This window comes from Vombatus ursinus, unplaced genomic scaffold (assembly GCF_900497805.2).
Source record: "Vombatus ursinus unplaced genomic scaffold, bare-nosed wombat genome assembly UNPS02014825.1, whole genome shotgun sequence".
NCBI lineage: Eukaryota > Metazoa > Chordata > Mammalia > Diprotodontia > Vombatidae > Vombatus > Vombatus ursinus.
In genome coordinates this window covers 3175520-3195468 of record NW_020954603.1, presented here as the reverse complement: position 1 = coordinate 3195468, position 19949 = coordinate 3175520, and the positions used below count along the sequence as shown (strand labels likewise).

Here is a 19949-nt window from a genome sequence, read left to right as displayed (position 1 = left end):
TGGGATTTTTCCAGGTCTGAATCAGAGAAATGGCTCCTCATGACTAGGGGGCACTAAGGACATTCCTCTTCTGCCTGCTCACCCCCCCCCCCAGACTGTGAGGTCCCTGAGGGCAGGGCCCCTTATCAGCCCTCTCTGTCTCCCCTCAGACTGGATTCCCTAAGGGCAGCTCCTAGACCCTTTTGTCTCTCCCCCCACCACCTCCCCAGGCTTTGACTTCTCTGCAAGCAAATCCAGAGTCTGGGGGCCTGGTCTCCCTTCCGAGCACACAGCTGGACATGTAGCAGGTGGTCAGTGACAATATTACTACTTTATACATAGACAGTACTTTATTGTTACCAAGCATTTTTACATCAGGCCCCTCTGGCCTTGTCACTGCTCTGCTCGATTATCTCCAGGGAGTCCCCATTGCCTGAAGTATAACACAGGAGTCTTTGGGTTTTAGGGTTTCAAGAGACCTTGGAGATCATGGCATCTAATCCCCCTTTTCCCAGGAAAGAAGCTGAAGCCTAGACAGGTTAAGGACGCCCACGGTCAGGCAGAGGGGCAGATCTCCCACATCCAAGGGGATCCATCCATTTCTCTTCTTTGGTGTGGTCTTTCACACATGGCCAGGGCTGGAGAGCTTGACCTACGATAGAAGGCAAGCTCCTTGGGGGCAGGCATTTTTGTCTTCGTGCTTGGCACACAGTAGAAGCTGAAGGAGTATTTCTTCATTGATTGCTTAACCTCCTAAAGCCATCCCTTTCCCCCTTTCTTCCTCCTTCCTCAAAGTCAGCCAGTGAGCATTTATTAAGCACCTACTGTGTGCCAGGCGCTTAGTCTCTGTAGCATGGCGCAGAGTGCTAGGGATGGAGTCTGAGGACTTGAGTTCGAGGCCTGACCTTCTCCTCTTTGAAACTCAGTTTCCTCTTCTGTAGAAGAAGGGGAGCTGGGCTAGATGACCTCTGGGGTTATTTTCAGCTCTGGAGCAACGTTTCTGTGACGCTGTCATCCATCTGGACTGAGCTGTTCCCTACACTTCCAGCCCATCCTGTGACTTCCCACCTCTGCATCTTTGCTCACAGCCTGGACATCTTCCCCATCTTCCTCACCTGTAGGGCTCATAGCCGTCCTTTAAGGCCCGGCTCAAATGCCACGCCTATGCCCCGCATCCCTCACTCTGACAAATGATCTGCCAGGATGGTGGAGGGGAAGGTTTGCTGGTCTTGGTGCCGGATGGCACCAGCTTGAAGGCCAGCGCTGCTTTTCATGACTCGTGTACACCTGACACATCCTAGGCTCGCTACGCCATGGATCCCGAGCTGGAAAGGTCCTCCACAGGGACCACACTATCCTCGTTTGGCATGAGTAAGTTGAGGTCCACAGGGAGGAAGTCATTCACCCAAAGTCACACGGAATAAATGAAAGAGGTAGGATTTGAACCTGGGTCCTCTGGCTCAAAAATCCAGCCCTCTGACCACTGCACCACCCTGCCCTCTCGCTGAGTCTCAGTGTCCACCCCTGAAAGTATGGGCTTGTATCTGCTGCTGTCCCTCTCCTGTGCATCTACATTTTTCTTTATGCTGTGATGACTTGTGTCCCCGGTCTTATCACAGGGAGCCTGTGAGCTCCCTGAGGGCAGGGACTCATGATGATTTTCTTCTGAATCCTCCCTAACCTCTAGCATAGCGCAGATGCCAACAAATGGCTGTCAAGCTTCACTCTCTTAAGATTCCTGGATGGAGAATCCAGCCGAAGATTGCACAAATGCCGCAGCCATCAAGCCTTCCCCTGGTCCTGGCCATGAAACATCTCCTTCTGTCTATCACCACTTCGCATCTCAGCCTCAGCACCAGGGCTGACCGTGGCCGTGGGGAGACAGCAAAGATTCCTCAGCCTCTAAGTGCAAATGACTGCAGACCAATCAGGCACCCGGCGTTCAAGGAAAGGGCCGGCAAGGGCTCGAGAGAAGTTGGCAAAGGACCAGAGCAATCAGGCTCTCTGGAGGCTGAATGCCTGATCCTGAGACTGCCCTGCTCAGGGACAAGAGGGAAAGTGGCCTCCCCAAGCCCAAGGGAGAGTGAGGGAGGGCCCTCGGGGGTTGGGCTTCCCTCATGGTCAGCATTGGCCATAGTGGCCGGGCTATTGTCAGACTAGGCCGGGTGAGAATCATAATAAGAGCTTGACCTTCCTAGAGACATTCGGGGTTGGCAAACTACTTCCTCATTAAATGAGGTAGAGAATGCAGGTATGATTGTGTCCATCCACAAATGTGGAAACTGAGGCCCAGAAATGGGAAGTGACTTATCCATGGTCACACAGCTAAGAAATTTTGGAACCAAGATGCGAATTCAGATCTCCTGATTCTAGGTTCATCATCTTGCCAAGGGGGAACTGACCATGTGACTTCTGCCTGACCTCTCCTCTCCCTGAATCTCTCTCTCTCTCTCTCTCTCTCTCTCTCTCTCTCTCTCTCCCTCCTTCTCTCTCTTTCTTTCTCTCTCGGCTATTTTATGTTTCAATTAAATTTGTTTTCATTTTCTGACAGGGTGAAAGTTCACCTTTTGGACTTGTAATCTGAAAGGGAATTCATTGTCTCAGCATCCCTTGGAGGAGTGATGGGTCTGGGCCAGCTTTCCAAAGAAGGCAACTTCTGTCTCCAACCTAGAGGGAATTGTTGGATTAGACCAGGCTAAAAAATAGCTAACCATTCCCCCTCCCTCTGTTCCTCATTATCAATTTTTGGCTGCTATGCAAAGAGCTGCCATAGAACAATTTTATTTATACCTTATTTATTTATACCATATATATATGTATGTGTATATATATATATATATGTAGAGAGAGAGAGAGAGGGAGAGAGAGAGAGAGAGAGAGAGAGAGAGAGAGAGAGAGAGAGAGAAAGAGACAGGGGAGGAGAGATATTTATATGTACATATACACATATATGTGTGTGTGTTTTGTTGTTATTGTTTAGTCGTGTACAACTCTTTGTGATGCCATTTGGGGTTTCCTTGGCAAAGATACTGTAGAGCTTTGTCATTTCCTTCTCCAGCTCATTTTACAGATTTTACAGGAAACTGAGGCAAACAAGGATAAGTGACTTGCCCAGGGTCACACAGCTAGCAAATGTCTGAGGCTGGATTTGAACTCAGGGCTTCCTGATTCCAGGCCCAGATAGGCACTCTTCCACTGTGCCACCTGGCTACCATATCTGTCTACCTATATACTGTCTTTCCACGTAATGTGTCAGAACTGGAAGGGCCCTGGGAATATAGAATATAGAAGGTTAGAATTGGGAGAGCCCTCAGAGCCCTTAACACAAAATGTTAAGTCAGAGCCAGAGGGGCTCTAGACATAACTTGGAAGAGCCTTCTGATTTTACAGATGAGGAAACTGAGGCCCAGGCAGAGGAAATAATTTGCTTCAGTTTACATAGTGAGCTCCTGGCGGGGCTGTGTCTAGACCCTTTGTGGCCAAGAATCTTGAACGCTGGTCCCCTAGGAGACTCTAGGTCTGGGCTCTCTCCACTGCACGGCCTGGTCCTCGCCGTATTACCATTGGCCAGTGACAACTTGTCATTTTTCTTAGCTCTTTAGCTATGGTTCCTGGCACATAGCGAGTGTTTAATAAATGTTTATTGACTGACTGACTGACTGGTTGGTCTTAAAACACTGTCAGTATCACCATTTGCCCCATATTCCTGATGTGACCTTGGGAAAATCGCTTCACCTCCCTGGGTCTCAGTTTCTACCTCTGTAAAATGGGGGTGGGTCAGGGCTGGATGACCTCTACGGTCCCTTAAGGCTCTATTTCTGTGGCCCTATAATAAAGTATAAACTTCCTGGTAAGGCACTCGTGGCCCTCCATGATCTGACCTCAGCCACCTCCTCTGCCTAGTGCCACGCTGATGTCCATCATGTCCACCCATTGTTCTCCAGACTCTCACCTTTGCCCAGATTAGCCCTGAGCTTTGCTACCTTCACAGCTTTGTTCACACTGTGACCAATGCCCGAATGTTCTCCCTCCCCCGTCTCTTCATATTTGAGTCCTGCCCATCTTTTAAAGCCTAGATCAGACAGCACCTCTTCCAAGAAGCCCCCCACCCCCACCCCCACCCTGAAGCCCCTTGGCCAGAAATAAAGTAATGGAATTATGGAATGTCAGAGCTGGGAGGGGCCTGAGAACAAAGAATGTCAGAGCTTTGAGGGGTCTAAGAACAAGGAATGTCAGAGCTGGAGGACCCTTAGAACATAGAACAGGGGATGTCAGAGCTGAGAGGGGCCTCAGAACAAGGAGTGTCAGAGCTGGGAGGGATCTTAGAACAGGGAATGTTAGAGCTGGGAGGGGTCTAAAAACAGGGAATGTCAGAGCTGGGAGGTGCCTTAGAACAGGGGATGTCCGAGCTGCCCAGTTTCTCCTGAAATTGTCCTGTCACAATAACATTCCATCATAGTCATATATATTTAGCCCTTCCCCAATAGGAGTCCACTCCCCTCTCCCCCTTCTATTCCTCTTATCAGTTTTTGGCTGCTATACAAAGACCTGCCATAGAACAAATTTATTTATGCCTTAATGGAAACAGATGGGTATTGTATTCAGGTCTAAGCTAACGGGACACGTTGGGCCTCTGCTCTGGTCAGGTGTCATTTGGAATACTGCATGCTCTTCTGGGTGCCACATTTTAGTGAAGAAATAGGTAATAGCTAACATTTGTATAGCACTTACTATGTTCCAGGCACAGTGCTAAGCATTTTACAATTGTCAAATGTGATCATCACAACAATCCAGGGGTAGGTGCTATTATTATCCCCATTTTACTGATGAGAAAGCTGAAGCAAATACAGGTTAAGTGACTTACTCAGGGTCACTGTCTCAGGCTAAATTTGACTCAGTTCTTCCAGACTCCAGGCTCAGTGCTCTATCCACTGAGCTACCTAGTGATTCTAGGAATTATGATTTTGTTGTTGTTTGGCCTTTTTTTCGGTCCTGTCTAACTTTCCATGACCCCACTTGGGGCTTCTTTGGCAAAGATATTGGAGTGGTTTGCTATTTCCTTTTCCAAGGAATCATGGCCAGGCAGCAACATTTATTCTGAAGAAAGATCTTGGGGTTTTAGTGGACCACAAGCTCAGTATGGGACAGCAATGTGACAGGAGGGCTTCAAATGCCATATTTGTAAAGTCTTTAGTTGGGCGAGAGAGGTAGAGCCCTCAAACTTTTATACCAGGATTTTAGGATGTCAGGGGCCATTTCATACAATTGAGAAAACTGAGGCCCTTGAATGCTAACTGGCTTGTCCAAGGCCACACAAGTAGTAAGTGACTAAGGTGGGATTCAGACCAAGAACTCATCTATGACGTATGAGTCTTATTTAGGGCCTATCTGCACTGAGGTGGCACCTTGCCCGGGGTCACAGAGTCGGACATATCAGAAGCAGGGCGCGAGGGCGGTGAATTGAAGACCCTCTCCCTTGACCAAAATGGTAACTGAGACCCACAGAAGGCAAGGAATTTGCTCCGATTCACATCAGCAGGAAGTGCAGAATCAGGATAAAACTCCTGATTCTTTTTTTTTTCTTCTTAGCACTTGAAATAAGCCAGTTTCTGGGGCTCCTTCAAAAATGCCGGTTTAAAAAAAATCACCAATTTTAATAGAAATCCTTTGCCTTTGCTAGACTTAATCACTAAAGCCCAATAGCATTTCCTGGATTTAGATGAAGACGCCAGTGGGGATTTGAGATTAAAAGCAGGACTTTTATAGGAGGAAATGAAGTTCTCACTGGGAAAGAAAATGCTCTTCCCACAGAAATCCACCTTTATCAGGAAAAGATGGCTGTTTGACTCAAGGCCCTGGTCATATCCATGTCACCACGCTGAAGTTGCTGCCCTGGGCATCTGCCATCTGCCCACTCACACTGCCTTGGCTTTCAGAGGGGAATAGCTCAGCAGCGGCTTGTTTGTGCCCATGCTGGGGGTGATATGCCCAGAAATGGGGCTTTCTCATGAAGGGATGGTTGTGGTGATCAGGCCCAGGATTGGAATGTTAGCATCTCGGGGCTGTCTAGCCCGATGGGCCAGTCTTTACTTACATACCTCTAAGTGAAGGGCAGCTTACCATCTGTTGAGGTGGTCCATTCCACTTTGGGGAACTGGGAAGCTTTTCCTGATATCCGCCTAAATGGGTACTTCCTGTCCCTTCCTCTGCCTCCCCCACCTCCCAGGACAAATCTCATGCCTCTTCCCTATGACAGCCTTTCAGCTACTTGAAGACAGCTCTTATCATCCCCACACCCTTTAACTCATATGACAGTCTCAAGACTCTTCACTGTCTGAGAAAATGCAAGCTCCCTGAAGGCAGGGAGTGTTTCATTTTTTCTCCGGCACAATCCAGTCCTTTAATAAACGCTTGTTGATTGACTTATTATTATCGTAATACGGTTCAAACAAAAGCAAGCTTACTCTTCCCAGAAGGCTATGTGGGAGGCACAAGCCTGTCTGGCTAGGAACTACATTTCCCATAAGGCCTTAGACCTCAAGAGTCCGCCCTGATTGCAGGTGGGCTGAGCACTGGGCTTCCCATGAGATGCTGTGTAGACAGTGCCTGGGAAGTCATTAGAACCAGGAGATAAAAGACAGAAAGGTCTTGTGACCTAGTGGAAAGAATGTTGTGCTTGGATTCAGGAGAAAACCGGGACAAAATCCTGCCTTTGACATTCTAGTTCATTAATATGGCCAAGAAGTTTCTCCAGGAGCCCAAGGAGGAGATTGGAAAGGAGAATGTTGAAGCTGAGCCACAAAGTGGCGACGGTGGCGGGCCCCACATCATGGCGCTGAATAGGAGCAGAACTCCAGAGTCTTCCTTATTTCCCCCATCTCCAGGCTGGTGGACAAGGGTCCTATGCTAGGGGGTGGGGGAATGGGAGGGCATCCTCTGGGGGAATGAATGGGTGCTAAGAGAGCTTCAGATGTTTTGCATTTCCATTTTTGTTCCAATGGATGCGTTCATTGATGCTGTAATGTTGTTTGCTTGGGTTTCTGTTACCACGCAAGGACTGAATGCGGTATTTAGAAATCCCCAGTCCCTGACTGGGTGAGGGCATAGGAACCAATACAGGTGATTTACCGGGGAATGTCCCCCTGCCCCCAGGTATGAACTCAAGTTTGTCAGGACCAGTACCGTCTGGCACACAGATGATATTATTATTGCTGTTGTTGTTGTTGTTATTGTTATTGTTATTTTCGTTCTGTTCTCATCTTGTTCAGTGGAGTTCAGGTAGAAACAGTCCTTCAGTAAGCTGGGGATGCAAAGAAGGGCAAGAAGCCTGGTCCCTGACCTCAAAGAGCTCCCAGTCCAATGGGGGAGATACCATGCACAGAACTATGTTCATTTGGGATCTATATGCATATTACCTGTATGATACACATACACACACAAACTGTATAAATGGAAAGGTAACCACAGAGAGAAGGCTCTTGCAATGGGTAGAAACTGGGAAAGGCCTCTTGTAGAAGGTAGGGCTTTAGCCAGGAGGCAGAGGTGAGGAGAGAGGGCTTTTCCAACACAGGGCACAGAGTCCGGAGATGGAGTATTGAGTTCAAGGAAGTCAAGGAGGCCTCTATCATTTGAACATAGGGTACATGGAGAAAGTAAAGTTGCATATATGGGGAGGATTTCCATTCAGTCCAAGGACTAACTTTCTGTTGGTCCAACAGTAGAATGGATTCCCTTGGGGAGAAGGACAGTGAGCTTCCTATGATGGTCCATTGGAAGTGTTGTAGTCAGGTGGATGGAATGCCTTCTCAGTTTTGCTCCCATGATCCACCTGGAAGGACCCATGATTCTACAGTAGCTTAGAGGATAGAGAAATGACCTAGTAAGGTTAGTAAGTTACTGGACTTTAGCGATTAAGTTTAACAAAGGCAAAGGATTTCTATTAAAGTTGGTGATTTTTTTTTAAACCAGCATTTTTGAGGGAGCCCCGGAAGGTAACTTATTTCAAGTGCTGAACAAAAAAAAAAGAATCAGGAGTTTTATCTTGATTCTGCTGCTTTCCACAGATGTGTAGGACATTCCAGGGAAAAGGAGGCAGCATGACCCTTGGCATACCAGTGGACATTTGCCAGGTTATGTTTAAAGGACAACAAAGAATCCAGTTTGGTTAGATAACAGGGTACAGGATGGGCAATGGCTGGAAGCTAAAAATGGATTTCTAGGCCAGGGCTAGCCTGTGGAGGGCTTTGAATGCAGACGTTTATCCTTATAGGAAATAGGGAGCCATGGAAAGGGTTTGAGCTGTTCCAAATCAGTTGTCAATGATAGATGGTTAATGGCCATAACAGTTAATGACTTCTTTGACTTCTAGCCTGGCCGACTTGGAGCTGTAGGGCTTTTCCCCAGTCCACTTCCTTCTAGAGTCTTACCGTGATGATCTCTGTATTTGAATGGGCCCCATGGAAAAGCAGATGGCTTGTTTATTGCCATGAATAGTAAGGCTGAACTCTAGTCTCTTTATTCTGGAAAAGCCTATTACTGTGTTCAATCCAACTGTTTCCTGGCTGCGATTTGCATATCCCTCCCACGGAAGTGGATCAGCTTTCCCCACCTGTCTCTGGCAACACCCCTTGATACCTGGCTGTTGACCTTGTCAGTCACTGCAGAGATGCTCGGCATCTCTCAGGCAGCACAGAATGACAAAGCCTTGGCTGACAGTCTCTGAGATGTCTATCATGTGGGGCAAGAGGGTCTAAGGAGTTAAGGGTTGATTGTGGATGGGGAAAGTTTCCAAGGATGGTCAGCTCCATTCTGGGACAGCTACAGCAAGTTATCCAACAGGGATGCCTTGGCCATCTCAGTCAGAAGGGCATTTGGGAGTGGGGAGGTCTCTTAGATCTGGGGCAGTGATCAGATGATAGGACTTATTTAACTGGGCACCAGACATATGCCAAGAATGACCTTAGTTAAGTCATCTCCCTTCCCAGGCCTTAGTTTCCCCATCAGCTAATTGGAAAGGCTAAAGTAGACTAGACAGATAATCAGTAAAGATCTTCTGTCCTGTGTTCAGCTGTCCTCCTAGCTCAGCTCTCTTTCTTTTTCCTTTTCTTTCTATCCTTCTTCCCACATCTCCCCACTCCTTCCTTTTCCCTCTCTCTTTCTATTTTCTTTCATCTCTTCTTTCTTTATTCTCTTTTCCTCTTCTGTATTTTTTCCTTTTTCCTCCTTCTATTGTATACTCTTTTTTTCTCTTCAGCTCTCTTCTCCCCCATTGCTGCTTCTCCTAGAAACACCATAATGGATCAGGGATATACTCTGGACCTCTACCCAGTAGCCACTGACATCCTTCCCTAAAGAGGACATTCAAAACCGTCCTCTGCCACATGACTGGGCATTAAATGACCAGACATGACATAGAGGCTGTTTCTTGTAGAAAAAGTGTGGATTTGGGGGGCAGCTAGGTGGCGCAGTGGATAGAGCACCAGCTCTGGATTCAGGAGGACCTGAGTTCAAATCTGGCCTCAGACACATAACACTTACTAGCTGAGTGACCCTGGGCAAGTCACTTAACCCTTATTGCCTAGCCAAAAAACAAACCAAAAAAAAAAAAGAGGGTGGATTTGCAGTCTGGAGATCTGGTGCCAGATTCTAGGGACCACACCCTTCATATCTACATGGTGTTGGGCAGGTCAGCTACCTCTTTGGGCCTTGGTTTACTCACCTGGAAAATGAGGGAATTGGACCATGATCTCTAGTCACCATCCATCCATTAATCCTGTGAACCAAAAGTTCTGTTGAAAGAATGGAGACTGTTTAGCTTGGGGAGGAAAAGATTCCCGGAGCCATGAGAACTATCTTCAAGTATTAGAAGGGATGGCACCTGGAAGAGGGATTTCATTTGTTCTTCTTGGCCCCAAACAGTAGAACTAGGAGTAGAGGGGTGTTGGTGGGGAAGGGGAATTACAAGGAGGCAGATTGAGGCTTAATGCCAAGAAAGACTTCCTGCCAATGTGAGCTGCCCAGCGATGAGAGAGGCTGACTCAAGTCAAGCTTCACCCTTTACCCAACCATTGCTGGAGGTCTTCAAGAAGAGGCTGGTCAGCCCCACCGTCACAAAGCCTGTCGAGGGATTCCGGTACTGGGAAGAGCATTGCCTTAGGGACCCTCTGAGGTCTGTTCCAGCCCTGAAATTCTGCAGTTCTCTCAAATGTGATTTGCCAACTTCTTATTTTAATTAAAACCCCCCAAATCCCTGCATCTCAGAGTGACAAAGCTAGGTGGGATCTTTGAGGGCAGCCAGCCCAATCCCCTCATTCTGCCAAGGAGACAAAACCTTAGCAAGGGAAGGGACCCCTGCCCCCTAGGCCAAACAGCAAGTCAACAGAGCTGCTCTCTTCTGTTGGGGCTCACTCCTCAAGTCCAGGGCTGCTTTCAAGCCGCCAGAGTGACCTGGTGCCTCAGCTGGGGGTAGTGAAGCTTGGAAGTGGAGAACAGGGTACCATGAGTGCCCATCCCAGAATTGCTGCACCCTCCCCAATTTTTTTATCCCCTAAAAGCTCCAAGCTCAGCAGAAGCTCTGGATCTCGTCTGCGGGCCGGTGATTAGAATGCTTTTTATGGGCTGCTAAATGACAAACCAATTTGTTACCTGCCTACATAAACATTCACTTGCATTAGCCCTAGAATACTTCATTTTTATTAGCCCAAGCGTTATCTTTTTATGAAGACACAAGGGCTGCATAAAATTAGGGTGCACATGGAAGATGCAATTTACATTTTCCCTAAGTCAGCGGAAATGTTCCAAAGCCAAATCATTTGAGTGTGAGGGCAATGAATGGGCATGCTAGCAAGGGCAGTGCCTACTGAGGGCCCTAGTAATGGCACCCACGACATGCCAGCTGCCAGGTGGGGCAAAGACAGCAGCTCTCAGGAAGGCCCCTCAAGTGGCCTGTTTTGGAATAAATGTGAAGATAACAATGACTGTAGTAAAAAGAATGCCTGGGCTGCCAACCAGTAATTGTGGCTGCCTAGGGAGGGAGCCAGCTGTTTGGGGGAGGTTTAGGGAGAACCCCAAATGGAGGGAAGGTGGGGATCTAAAACCCAAGTTGTGTCTAAAGGTCTGTCCCAAGGAAGCCTGAGCCAGAAGGTCAGGTGAAATGGACCCCAGTGGAGATCTCATGGGGGGAAACCTCTCTGTCCATCCATGACCTCTTGTCCTGTGCAGTCTTTAGTCTATGTGTATATACATACATGGATATATACATGCATATATGTGTATATATGTATATAGTACATGTGTATCTATGTCGATGTAGCTATATATCTACATATGGATGTATGTATCTTTATCTATCTATATTCTCTCTCTCTCTCCCTCTTGACATACACATACACATACACACACATTATTAATCCTCACCAAATTATGGAAGAGGATTGGAAGAGATCTTAGAACACAGAATAGAGAATGTCAGAGCTTAGAGAGATCTTAGAACTTAGAACACAAAATGTCGGTGCAGTGGAAATCCACCAACCATAACTTCAGAGCTGGTAGGGACATCTTCTGAATGCAGAATATCAGAGTCTGGAGATATTAGAACATAGAACACAGGATGTCAGAGCTGGAGAAGACCTTCGCACATGGAACTGAGAATTCCAGAGGTGGGAGGGAGCTGAGAAAAGAGGATGTTAGGGGTAAGAGTGAACTTGCAGAGCATGTACTCTGAATCTACTATCCCAACTCTCCCTTGCATCGATGAATCTACTATACACCCTGAGGTTCAATGGGTGGTACTGAGGGGTTGGGAATTGTCTATCTCTAATAGCTCATGAGTCCCCATCAGTGGACTTCCCCCTCACCCAAGATGGTCACGTAGCCAGACTTAAGTAGCTTTTAGAAAGGGATATTTATTAAGATGTGAGTAAGAGCAGTAAGGACAATTGGTACAAAAAAATCCCCCAAATGTTGGACACACTCTCCCATAAATACATACTGAATCGAGAGAGGAAGTAAGTTTAAGCCAAGAGAGCACGTGTGGCAAAGGGGTAGCTCATAGCTCCTGCTTCCCCTTAGGCGTAGTGAATGGATCGTTTTTCCTGGGCTCTTTATAGAGCTGTCAATCTGAGTCCAGTGTGTCCTTGGCTTCTGATGTAGGCACCACTATCAGCCATTTCAGAGACAACACTAAGATGCCACTGGAAGGATGGGAAATCTTCTGGTCCTCTGAGGTTCATTAGGTCTTCCTTCATGAGGTCCATGGGGGTGTGAAGATGAAGGCCAAAGTCAAAGTAATCTTCCCCTCCTCCTCCAAGCAACCCCTCAGAGGGGTTAGATAGAATGCGGTCCTCACTTGCTGCCTACCAGAGTCGCTGTCCCTCAGTTGGCACTAATCTGTGCACAGGAGCATGACCAGATATCCTCACCCAACCTGGAGACTCCTTTTCTGCATGGTCGCTCCGGCTCATCAGAGACAGCTAATCTAATCAAAACCTTTTCACACTTGGTTGCAGTGCCTTTGATTGATTTGATTCAGCTGAGACACATTCCTTGGTTGTGGTAACTGGGACTAGAATTTTATTATTTTATTTAAATAGGATGGGGGTAATTGGATGGATTTACTCAATCAATCCCATCCTTAAACTTAGAACATAGACAAGTGAATGGATGTCAAAGGTAGAAGAGACCTTAGAACATGGAAATGAGAATGTTAGGGTTGGAAGTGATCTTAGAACAGGGAATGGCAGAGAGGGGCTTAGAACAGAGGATGTCATTGGATTTGTTTGTCAGGAGATCATTAGTATCTTGTAGGGGAGTGGTTTCAGTAGAGTTGTGGGGACAGAAACCTGTTGCAAGGAGATGGAGAGGGTAGATGAAGAGGGAGGACTGTTGCTCCCCAAGTTTTGAGGATGTCCATGACTTCTCAGGCCTCACCCTTTTTGACCTCTTGGTAACTTGAATCTGTGGATGAGTGCCCTCTGAGAAGCTCTTTGCTTCATTCTCATCTTCTTTCCAACCTTCTCGTCCTCTTGCTGACCCCTAAATGTAGATGTCCCCCAAAGCTCTTCCCAGCAAGGAGAGGCAGGTGTGCAGAGGAAGAGGTGGGGATTCCGCTGATAATGGCGGGAGGAGACTCCAAGAAACACTAACAAGAAGAATACTATCTGACATTTCTAGAAAGTTTGCAAAGCATTTTAAATGTTATTGAGTTTGCTTTTCACAATAACTCTGTGGGACATGATCAGGAAACTGAGGCTGAGGGAGATGAGGTAATTTGCCCAGCATCAGCCAACTAGTGAGTATCTGCAAGTAGGAATCAAGCTCTGACCTTTCTGACCTCAAATTCGACATTTATATAGTGCCTACTACATGCCAGGCATTGTGCTAGGGCTTTATAAATATTACCTTATTTGATCCTCACAACTTCCCTGGGGTTATTATCTCCATTTTACAGATGAGGAAACTGAGGCAGACAGAGGTTAAGTGATTTGCACGAAGCAAGTGTCTGAGGCTGGATTTGAACTCCAGTCTTCCTGACCCCAGACTCTATCCACTGCACCATTGGTGGTCATCTGCATCCTTGCTGGCCACATGATCCACCATTCAGGGCATCCCCTGGCCCTGCCTGCCTGACGTCTCTTCTTTTTCCTCTTGCAGGGAACCTCCATGATGGAGCCGAGCAGAAGGTGGTTTTCATTACTGGCCGAATCCACCCTGGGGAGACCCCCTCTTCCTTTGTGTGCCAGGGTGAGTGTCCTAGGGCCCCAGGAGCTCCTCCCGTGCCCCCTCCCCTCCTTTTCTCTGCCATGTTCTTGACGCTCCATCACAGGTCTCTGGAACAGCTCAGCGTGGGACAAAGTCACAGGCTTAACATTTTAGAACAAAAGAGGCCTTCCAGGGGCGTCTAGTTACCGTCCAGTGCCACAGTCTCCCTTACAGACTCCTCTTTCCAATGATGGAGAGCTCACTACCTATCAAGGCAGTCTGTTCTGTTGTCGGACTTTTTGATGGCTAGAAACTCTTTTCTAACATTGAACCAAAATCTCCCTCCTTATAACTTCTTCCTGCCAAGCCTGTTTCTTCTCTCTGGGGCCAAGCAGAACAAAGCTAATCCTTCCTCAATCTGACAGCCCTTCAGATATTTGAAGATGGGTCTCATGTGTCCTCCCACCCCCCACCCCCTATCCCTCACCCAGTTCTTCTTTTCTGGAGGCTAAATATTCTGAGTCTTTTTTCCTGATCCTTTTGTGATATCCCAGCAATGGATAAGATACAAATCTGCCAGTAGGCTCAGATGATGACAAGCCATCCCCAAACCCCCTCCCCAGCAATGCTTCTATTCTAGGCTGCATCATTTCATTCTCTAGATAATCACCGAAAGGAACAAGGCCTGTCCAAAAATGGGATGGGCAGCTTTTAAGCTATCACTCTAAGTCTTCAAATGGATGACCATTTTTGAGAGGTATTGTAAATAGGACTCGTTACCCAGGGCAGGAATTCGATTCAGTGCCCACACAGGTCCCTTCCAACTCTCTGATGCTGTTTTTAAAAAATTCTGCGAACCAAGTCATAAACTCAGCACTGCCCAGCTATTTTCTCTTTTTTGGACAAATAATGTCACTGGAAATAGTCTCTGGGAGCCTGGCAGCCTTGCTCCGTCTCTAATTTCATAGCTCATTTGCTGTGTGACCTTTGGCAAGACACTTAACATCTCTGAGCATCAGGCCCTTCATTTATCCCTTCATCAGGGATAAAAACCCTGCCGTCAGCTTCCTGTGAACACTTGGGACAAGAGGGAGGAGATGCAGAGAGCAGAGTTAGGGTCTACGGGGATTCATTTCCAGAGGCTTAATAGGATGTCGAGGTGGCAGGAACCTTGGAGGTCATCCACACCAAAGGCTTCATTCAAGAAATGGAACCGAGGCCCCCAGAGGGGAATAACTTTATAGGGTCACACGTGACATGGTGGGCGTGGAGCTCAAAGACTTTCATTGGAACTGCAGTGCCCCTTGGGAATAAGAGTGTCAGGACAAGCTTCTTAAGAATGAGAGCTGTCCAAAAGTATAATGAGCTGGCCGCCTCAGGAAGTAGTGAGCGCCCCGTTACTGGAGGTCTCCAGACAGACAGAGTTCCTTGTCAGGTATATTATAAAAGGGATTCCCATTCAAGTAGAGGTTAGATATGATGACCTCTATGGTCAGCTCTGAGGCTCAAGGGCGTGTGACTTTGTCTTCCCTGGATGGATGGATGGTTGGGTGAAGCAGTGGTTTTTTTTTCCCCCGAAAATGGAAGTAAAGAATAGGAAAGGTAGAAGACAGTGATTCCCTTTACCAAGAACAATCCAGAAGAGCTGATGCCAGGGTGTCACTGGCAGATAGTCTTCAGAAACGCAAAGAAGGGTCATGGTGTGGAGCTGGAACTGGAGACAGGTTCAGGGAATAAGAATGCCAAGGACTAGGGGAGGCCGGGCCAGCTCTGGGATCCAGGCCTAGGCATTCCTTCACCTTCCTGGAGCATCTAAGATCATAACCATAGTACCTCAAGCTCCCCTCCCAGCCCTGACAGTCCCTTATCCTCAGGCCCCTCCCAGCTCTGACATCTCTTATCTTCAGGCCCCTCCCAGCCCTGACACTCCCTGTTCTAAGGCCCTCCCAGTTCTCCCAGCCCTGATATTCTCTGCTCCATATTTTATGGGGGGGGGGGGGGAAGGGAGGAGATAAGCTTTCAGGTTCTTCCCACCACGGGCGTAAAGGAAAGCCGATTTTTCCATACTGTTCCGATTAGAGGTCTGCCTCCACTGCCCCCCGAGTCACTTTTGAACTTCAGAATCACAGAATCCCCAAACTGGAGAAAGCCCCAAGTCATCTTGTCCAGCCCATCTGTATCGGGTCAGGAATCCTGCCAGCGCCATCCCCAAGTGGCCAGTTAGCCTCTGCTGGAGCTCTCCCTGGAGGGCAGCTCCTCCTCCTTGAGGCTCCCAAGCCTCATGGGGCAGCCCCATTCTTAGGGAGTCTTTCCCAGCATCCAGCCTAAGTTGGTGTCTTTGCAACACCTTTCCTTACTCTCCCTCCACCAGGGATCCTGGTTTTGCTCTCTGGGGCTGAAGCAAAATGAATCTTCCCTAGGATTTCTCTTCCCTAAGACAGTTGGTCACATAACCCGACAACCACCAATTTCTACCTGAGTCTTCTCAGGCTAAGCGCCCAAGAATTCATTGGCCTTGTTCCAGGTCACAAGGGCTATTTGTGGCAGAGCTCGAGGTCAGCCTCAGGTCCTCAGACTCTCAACCTAGCCCTCTCTCTACCGTACCATGAGTGGAGGATGGGGACTCCTACATCTGGTGTGAATTGGGAAAAATGCCTTGTGAAATCCCTTCTGGATCTCTTAAAAATCCCATTCTTCTGTGATGGGGCTGCCTCTTAAAAAGTGTGGAGGTCCCTACAAGGGAAAGAGGGAGGAAGGAGACATTCCTGCTTGATGCGATCAGCAATGAGGGAAGGGGTAGGATCAGAGAGGGCTTCCTAGAGGAGGTGACCCTGACCTGAATACAGAATACCTAATCTTGGGAATTCAGACCCCAGCTCTCTATGTACAACAGGCACCAAAGCAATTTCTGATTGCATTTGTGCAACTAGTTTCAGAGACAGAGAGGCAGCCAGGAGTGAGAACAGAGTGTTGGAATAGGAGTTAGGACCCTTGGGTTCCTGTAGGTTGAAGGAACTGGGAATGCGTCATCAGGAGAAGAGAAGATTCAGGCAAGACTCGCTACTTGACAGAGCCCAGTAGATTCCAGGTTGTGGGAATCAGGGCCTGTCCCTCTCATTTCTCTTTCTTTTCTCTTTCTTTTTTTCTTTACAAGAACTTTACGGTTTATAGAGTACTTCACAGTTTAGCTCCCATTCTTTCTGTGCTCCAAGGTCCCTTTAGCCTGTAAGAGGTACAAGGGATTTAGGTTCAAATACTGGCTCTACTGTCTGTGTGACCTTGAGTAGGTCCCTTTGCCTCTCTTGGCCTCACTTTCCCTTTCTGTAAAACATAGGGGTCGGTCCAGAGGATCCCTCTGGTCCCTCTAGCTCTCTAGCACTAAGTTTGAAAATGAAGTGAGGCTGGGCAGACCTCGATTATCCCAACAGGGGGCTGGGGAAGTTGGCAGAATTGAATTCCTGTCACTCGGACCATATGTTCCTCGTGACTCACAGTCCCACTGCTTGTCAGCGTCTCAGAGCCGCCCCATGCTGCAGCCTGAAGGTAATGATCCGGAAACCGAGGCTTCAACACTATTTAAAGGGGCCCTGCCGTGACTGTCTGGTGTGGGCTCTCCTCTCCCACCCCCACCTCCTGAAGCAGGCAGGCAGGCCTGACTGCTCCCTTCCCCTGACCAGGCCCCTTTCAGTGAGACCTCGGTCACGTGCTAGAGAAAACAGGCAGGGTGACCCAGTGACTAGAGGACCAGACTTGAAAAAAGAGAGGCATGGCTTCAGATCCTACCTCTAACCCTTGCTCCCTGTGTGACCATGGGTAAGTTTCCATCCCTTTTCTGGGCTTCAGTTTTCTCCTCTGTAATATAAGGGTGTTGGCCTGAATAATCTCAGATTCCTTTCTGCTCTAAAACCTTTGGTCCTTTGTGCCTTCAGGGGGAGAGTCTAGTTATGACATTATGAGCCCCTACCGGTGCATTTACCTTTAGTAGGGAGCCACTAGACACAATTAGCTAAAAAGCAAAGGGATTTTACTAAAGGAGCATGATAAGAACAGTAACTGCCCAACATCCATCTTCCCCTCATTGACCTGGGGCACTCTCTCCTACAAATATGCAGAGTTTGCTGCCTATAGTGGGCACACACTATATGGAAAGGCACATGTGTGATGAATATACGTGGCCAAGGCAACTCATACCTCCATCCATGATCTCAATTTGGAGTAGGTCTCTGCTAGGCAGGTTACTCAGCTGAGCTACCTGAGTCTGCTCATGTCCCCAGCTCAACTCCCAACCACCAGGACTAGTTCTCCCTGAATTCATAACTGTCTCTCTCCTCATGCTCCTGGCAGTAACCTCCAATGACTTTCTCTGTTTCTGTCTCTGTCTCTTTGTATCTTTCTGTGTCTCTCTGCGCCTCTGTGTCTCTGTGTTTCTGTCTCTGTCTCTCTTGCTCCCTGCCGGGTGTGTCATCTTCTACGGTTTGAGCAGCTCTGCTGATGGTGAGGTGGGAGGGCTGGGGGGAAGAGAGAGAAATCCCCCACCCCAACCTCTCATCACAGGGGCAACTTTACATAGCTGCTTCCTGCTTAGACCGCATCTCAGGCTTGGCAAGCTTGCTTTACGGAGGGCCAACGGAACAAGGCCAGCAAAGCTGCCCCTCCATTTCCATCATAGAGACGTCCTTCACAAGAGTAGAGGCACGTGTGTGTGCTGTGTTCTTCACGTTAATGACCCATCTCTGTTACTGTCTCCTTCTCTTCCCCCTCTCCCCTCTAGCAGAATGACAGCTCTGGGGATGTATTTGTCTACATCCCCTGCACTTAGTAAATGCTTGTTGACTTGTTACCAAAGTGCTTATAAACTAAATCGCCTTTTCTGAACCCCAGCTGGTTCTCCTATAGAATGGGGATAAAATCCTTGCAGTGACCTGGCCAGGATGGCATGGCCAGTAAGCTTCCAAGCTGGCATGTGTACCCTGATCACCCAATCTCGCCTCTAGTGCAATTATCATTATGCCCTGGGTATTCTGCCCAGCCTCAGAGGGCAGAAATAGGAACAACAGGGTTAGGAGAGGCCTACTTAGGAGACCTACCCCAAAGGGGAATGGTCTACCACAGGAGGTAATGAGCTCCCCATCACCCCAGGTCTGCAAAATGTGTTCGTGGAGTTGGATCTCTAACAGGTAGGACCAGCCATTTCAGATCTGTGTTTTCCTTGGCTGCCTGTTTAGCAACCTGGACTATGGCCTGGGCTAGGAGTCAGGGGACTTGGGTTTGAATTCTGACTGTCAGTGACTTTCTATGTGACCCTGACCAAATCCTCTGCATGTTCTGGGCCTTGATTTCTTCCTCTGTAAAATGGAGAAGTTTGAGCGACGGTTCAGTCATCTGTGAATCTAAACCTGGTCCTTGATTTCCATCCTCTCTGCCTCTAGCCCTTCTCAGGCTCAGCCTCTCTCACTGATCACCCTTCATTCCCAGTCTAAAGCTGTTAGGAAGACTGTGTTTGCCTCTGACCCTGGCTCTTTGTGGTCAGAGGGCAAGGACCAAGCAAAAGGTTCATGACGTATTAATGGTAATAATAATAATCACAATAATGATAACTAACGTTTATATGGTGCCTACTATGTGCCAGGCACTTGGCTAAGCCCTTCGCAATTATTATCTCGTTTGATTCTCATAACAACCCTGGGAGAGAGGTACTGTTATTTTTCCCCATTTTGCAGATGAGGAAACTGAGGCCCAGAAAGCCAATAGTGACAGGGCTAGGCCCATGCCACGCAGCTAAAGAAACATCCTCAATATGCCCCATCCCCACCCCAGTCCCATCCTCACTAATAGGATTAAAAGATTTTCAGAGGCCCCTGAGTCCAAGCCCCTGACTTTCATGGAGGATGAAATTGAGGACGAGGAGGAAGGACAGGCTGTGAGGTATACTGCTGGCACATGGAAGAGCCAGGGTTCAAACATGGCCTCCGGTACCGAGCCTAGGGCCCTTGCCACGGCCCACGCTGCCTCCTTTTCCATCACTTTGAGAGCGGGAGTTGTGGCGAGGCTCAGTATGGCAGGCAATTGGAGCTTCCCTCTCCCCGCTAAGTCCCCGATAAGACGACCTTGGGCAGCCAGCGAGCGCCTCTGTCCTCACCACTTCCATCTGTCTGGGAGCCCAATTCCCACCCCCTACCTGTCTGGCCGGCTGTTGTGCGAATGGATGAAGTCTGGAGGGGGAGCACTCGGAGACAGCCAGAGGAAAGCAGCTGGTTCTGGGCTCCAGGACA

The 19949-nt window shown here is 48.2% G+C and overlaps 1 protein-coding gene across 1 annotated transcript in view; it reads left to right on the top strand.

The window, feature by feature from the left end:
• Nucleotides 1-19949, top strand: part of AGBL4 (ATP/GTP binding protein like 4) — a 790143-nt gene that overhangs the window by 712276 nt on the left and 57918 nt on the right. Inside the window, exon 6 of the mRNA XM_027837968.1 lies at nt 13630-13719. Within this exon, the coding sequence (XP_027693769.1) occupies nt 13630-13719 (90 nt within the window). The remainder of the gene's footprint in view (nt 1-13629; nt 13720-19949) is intronic.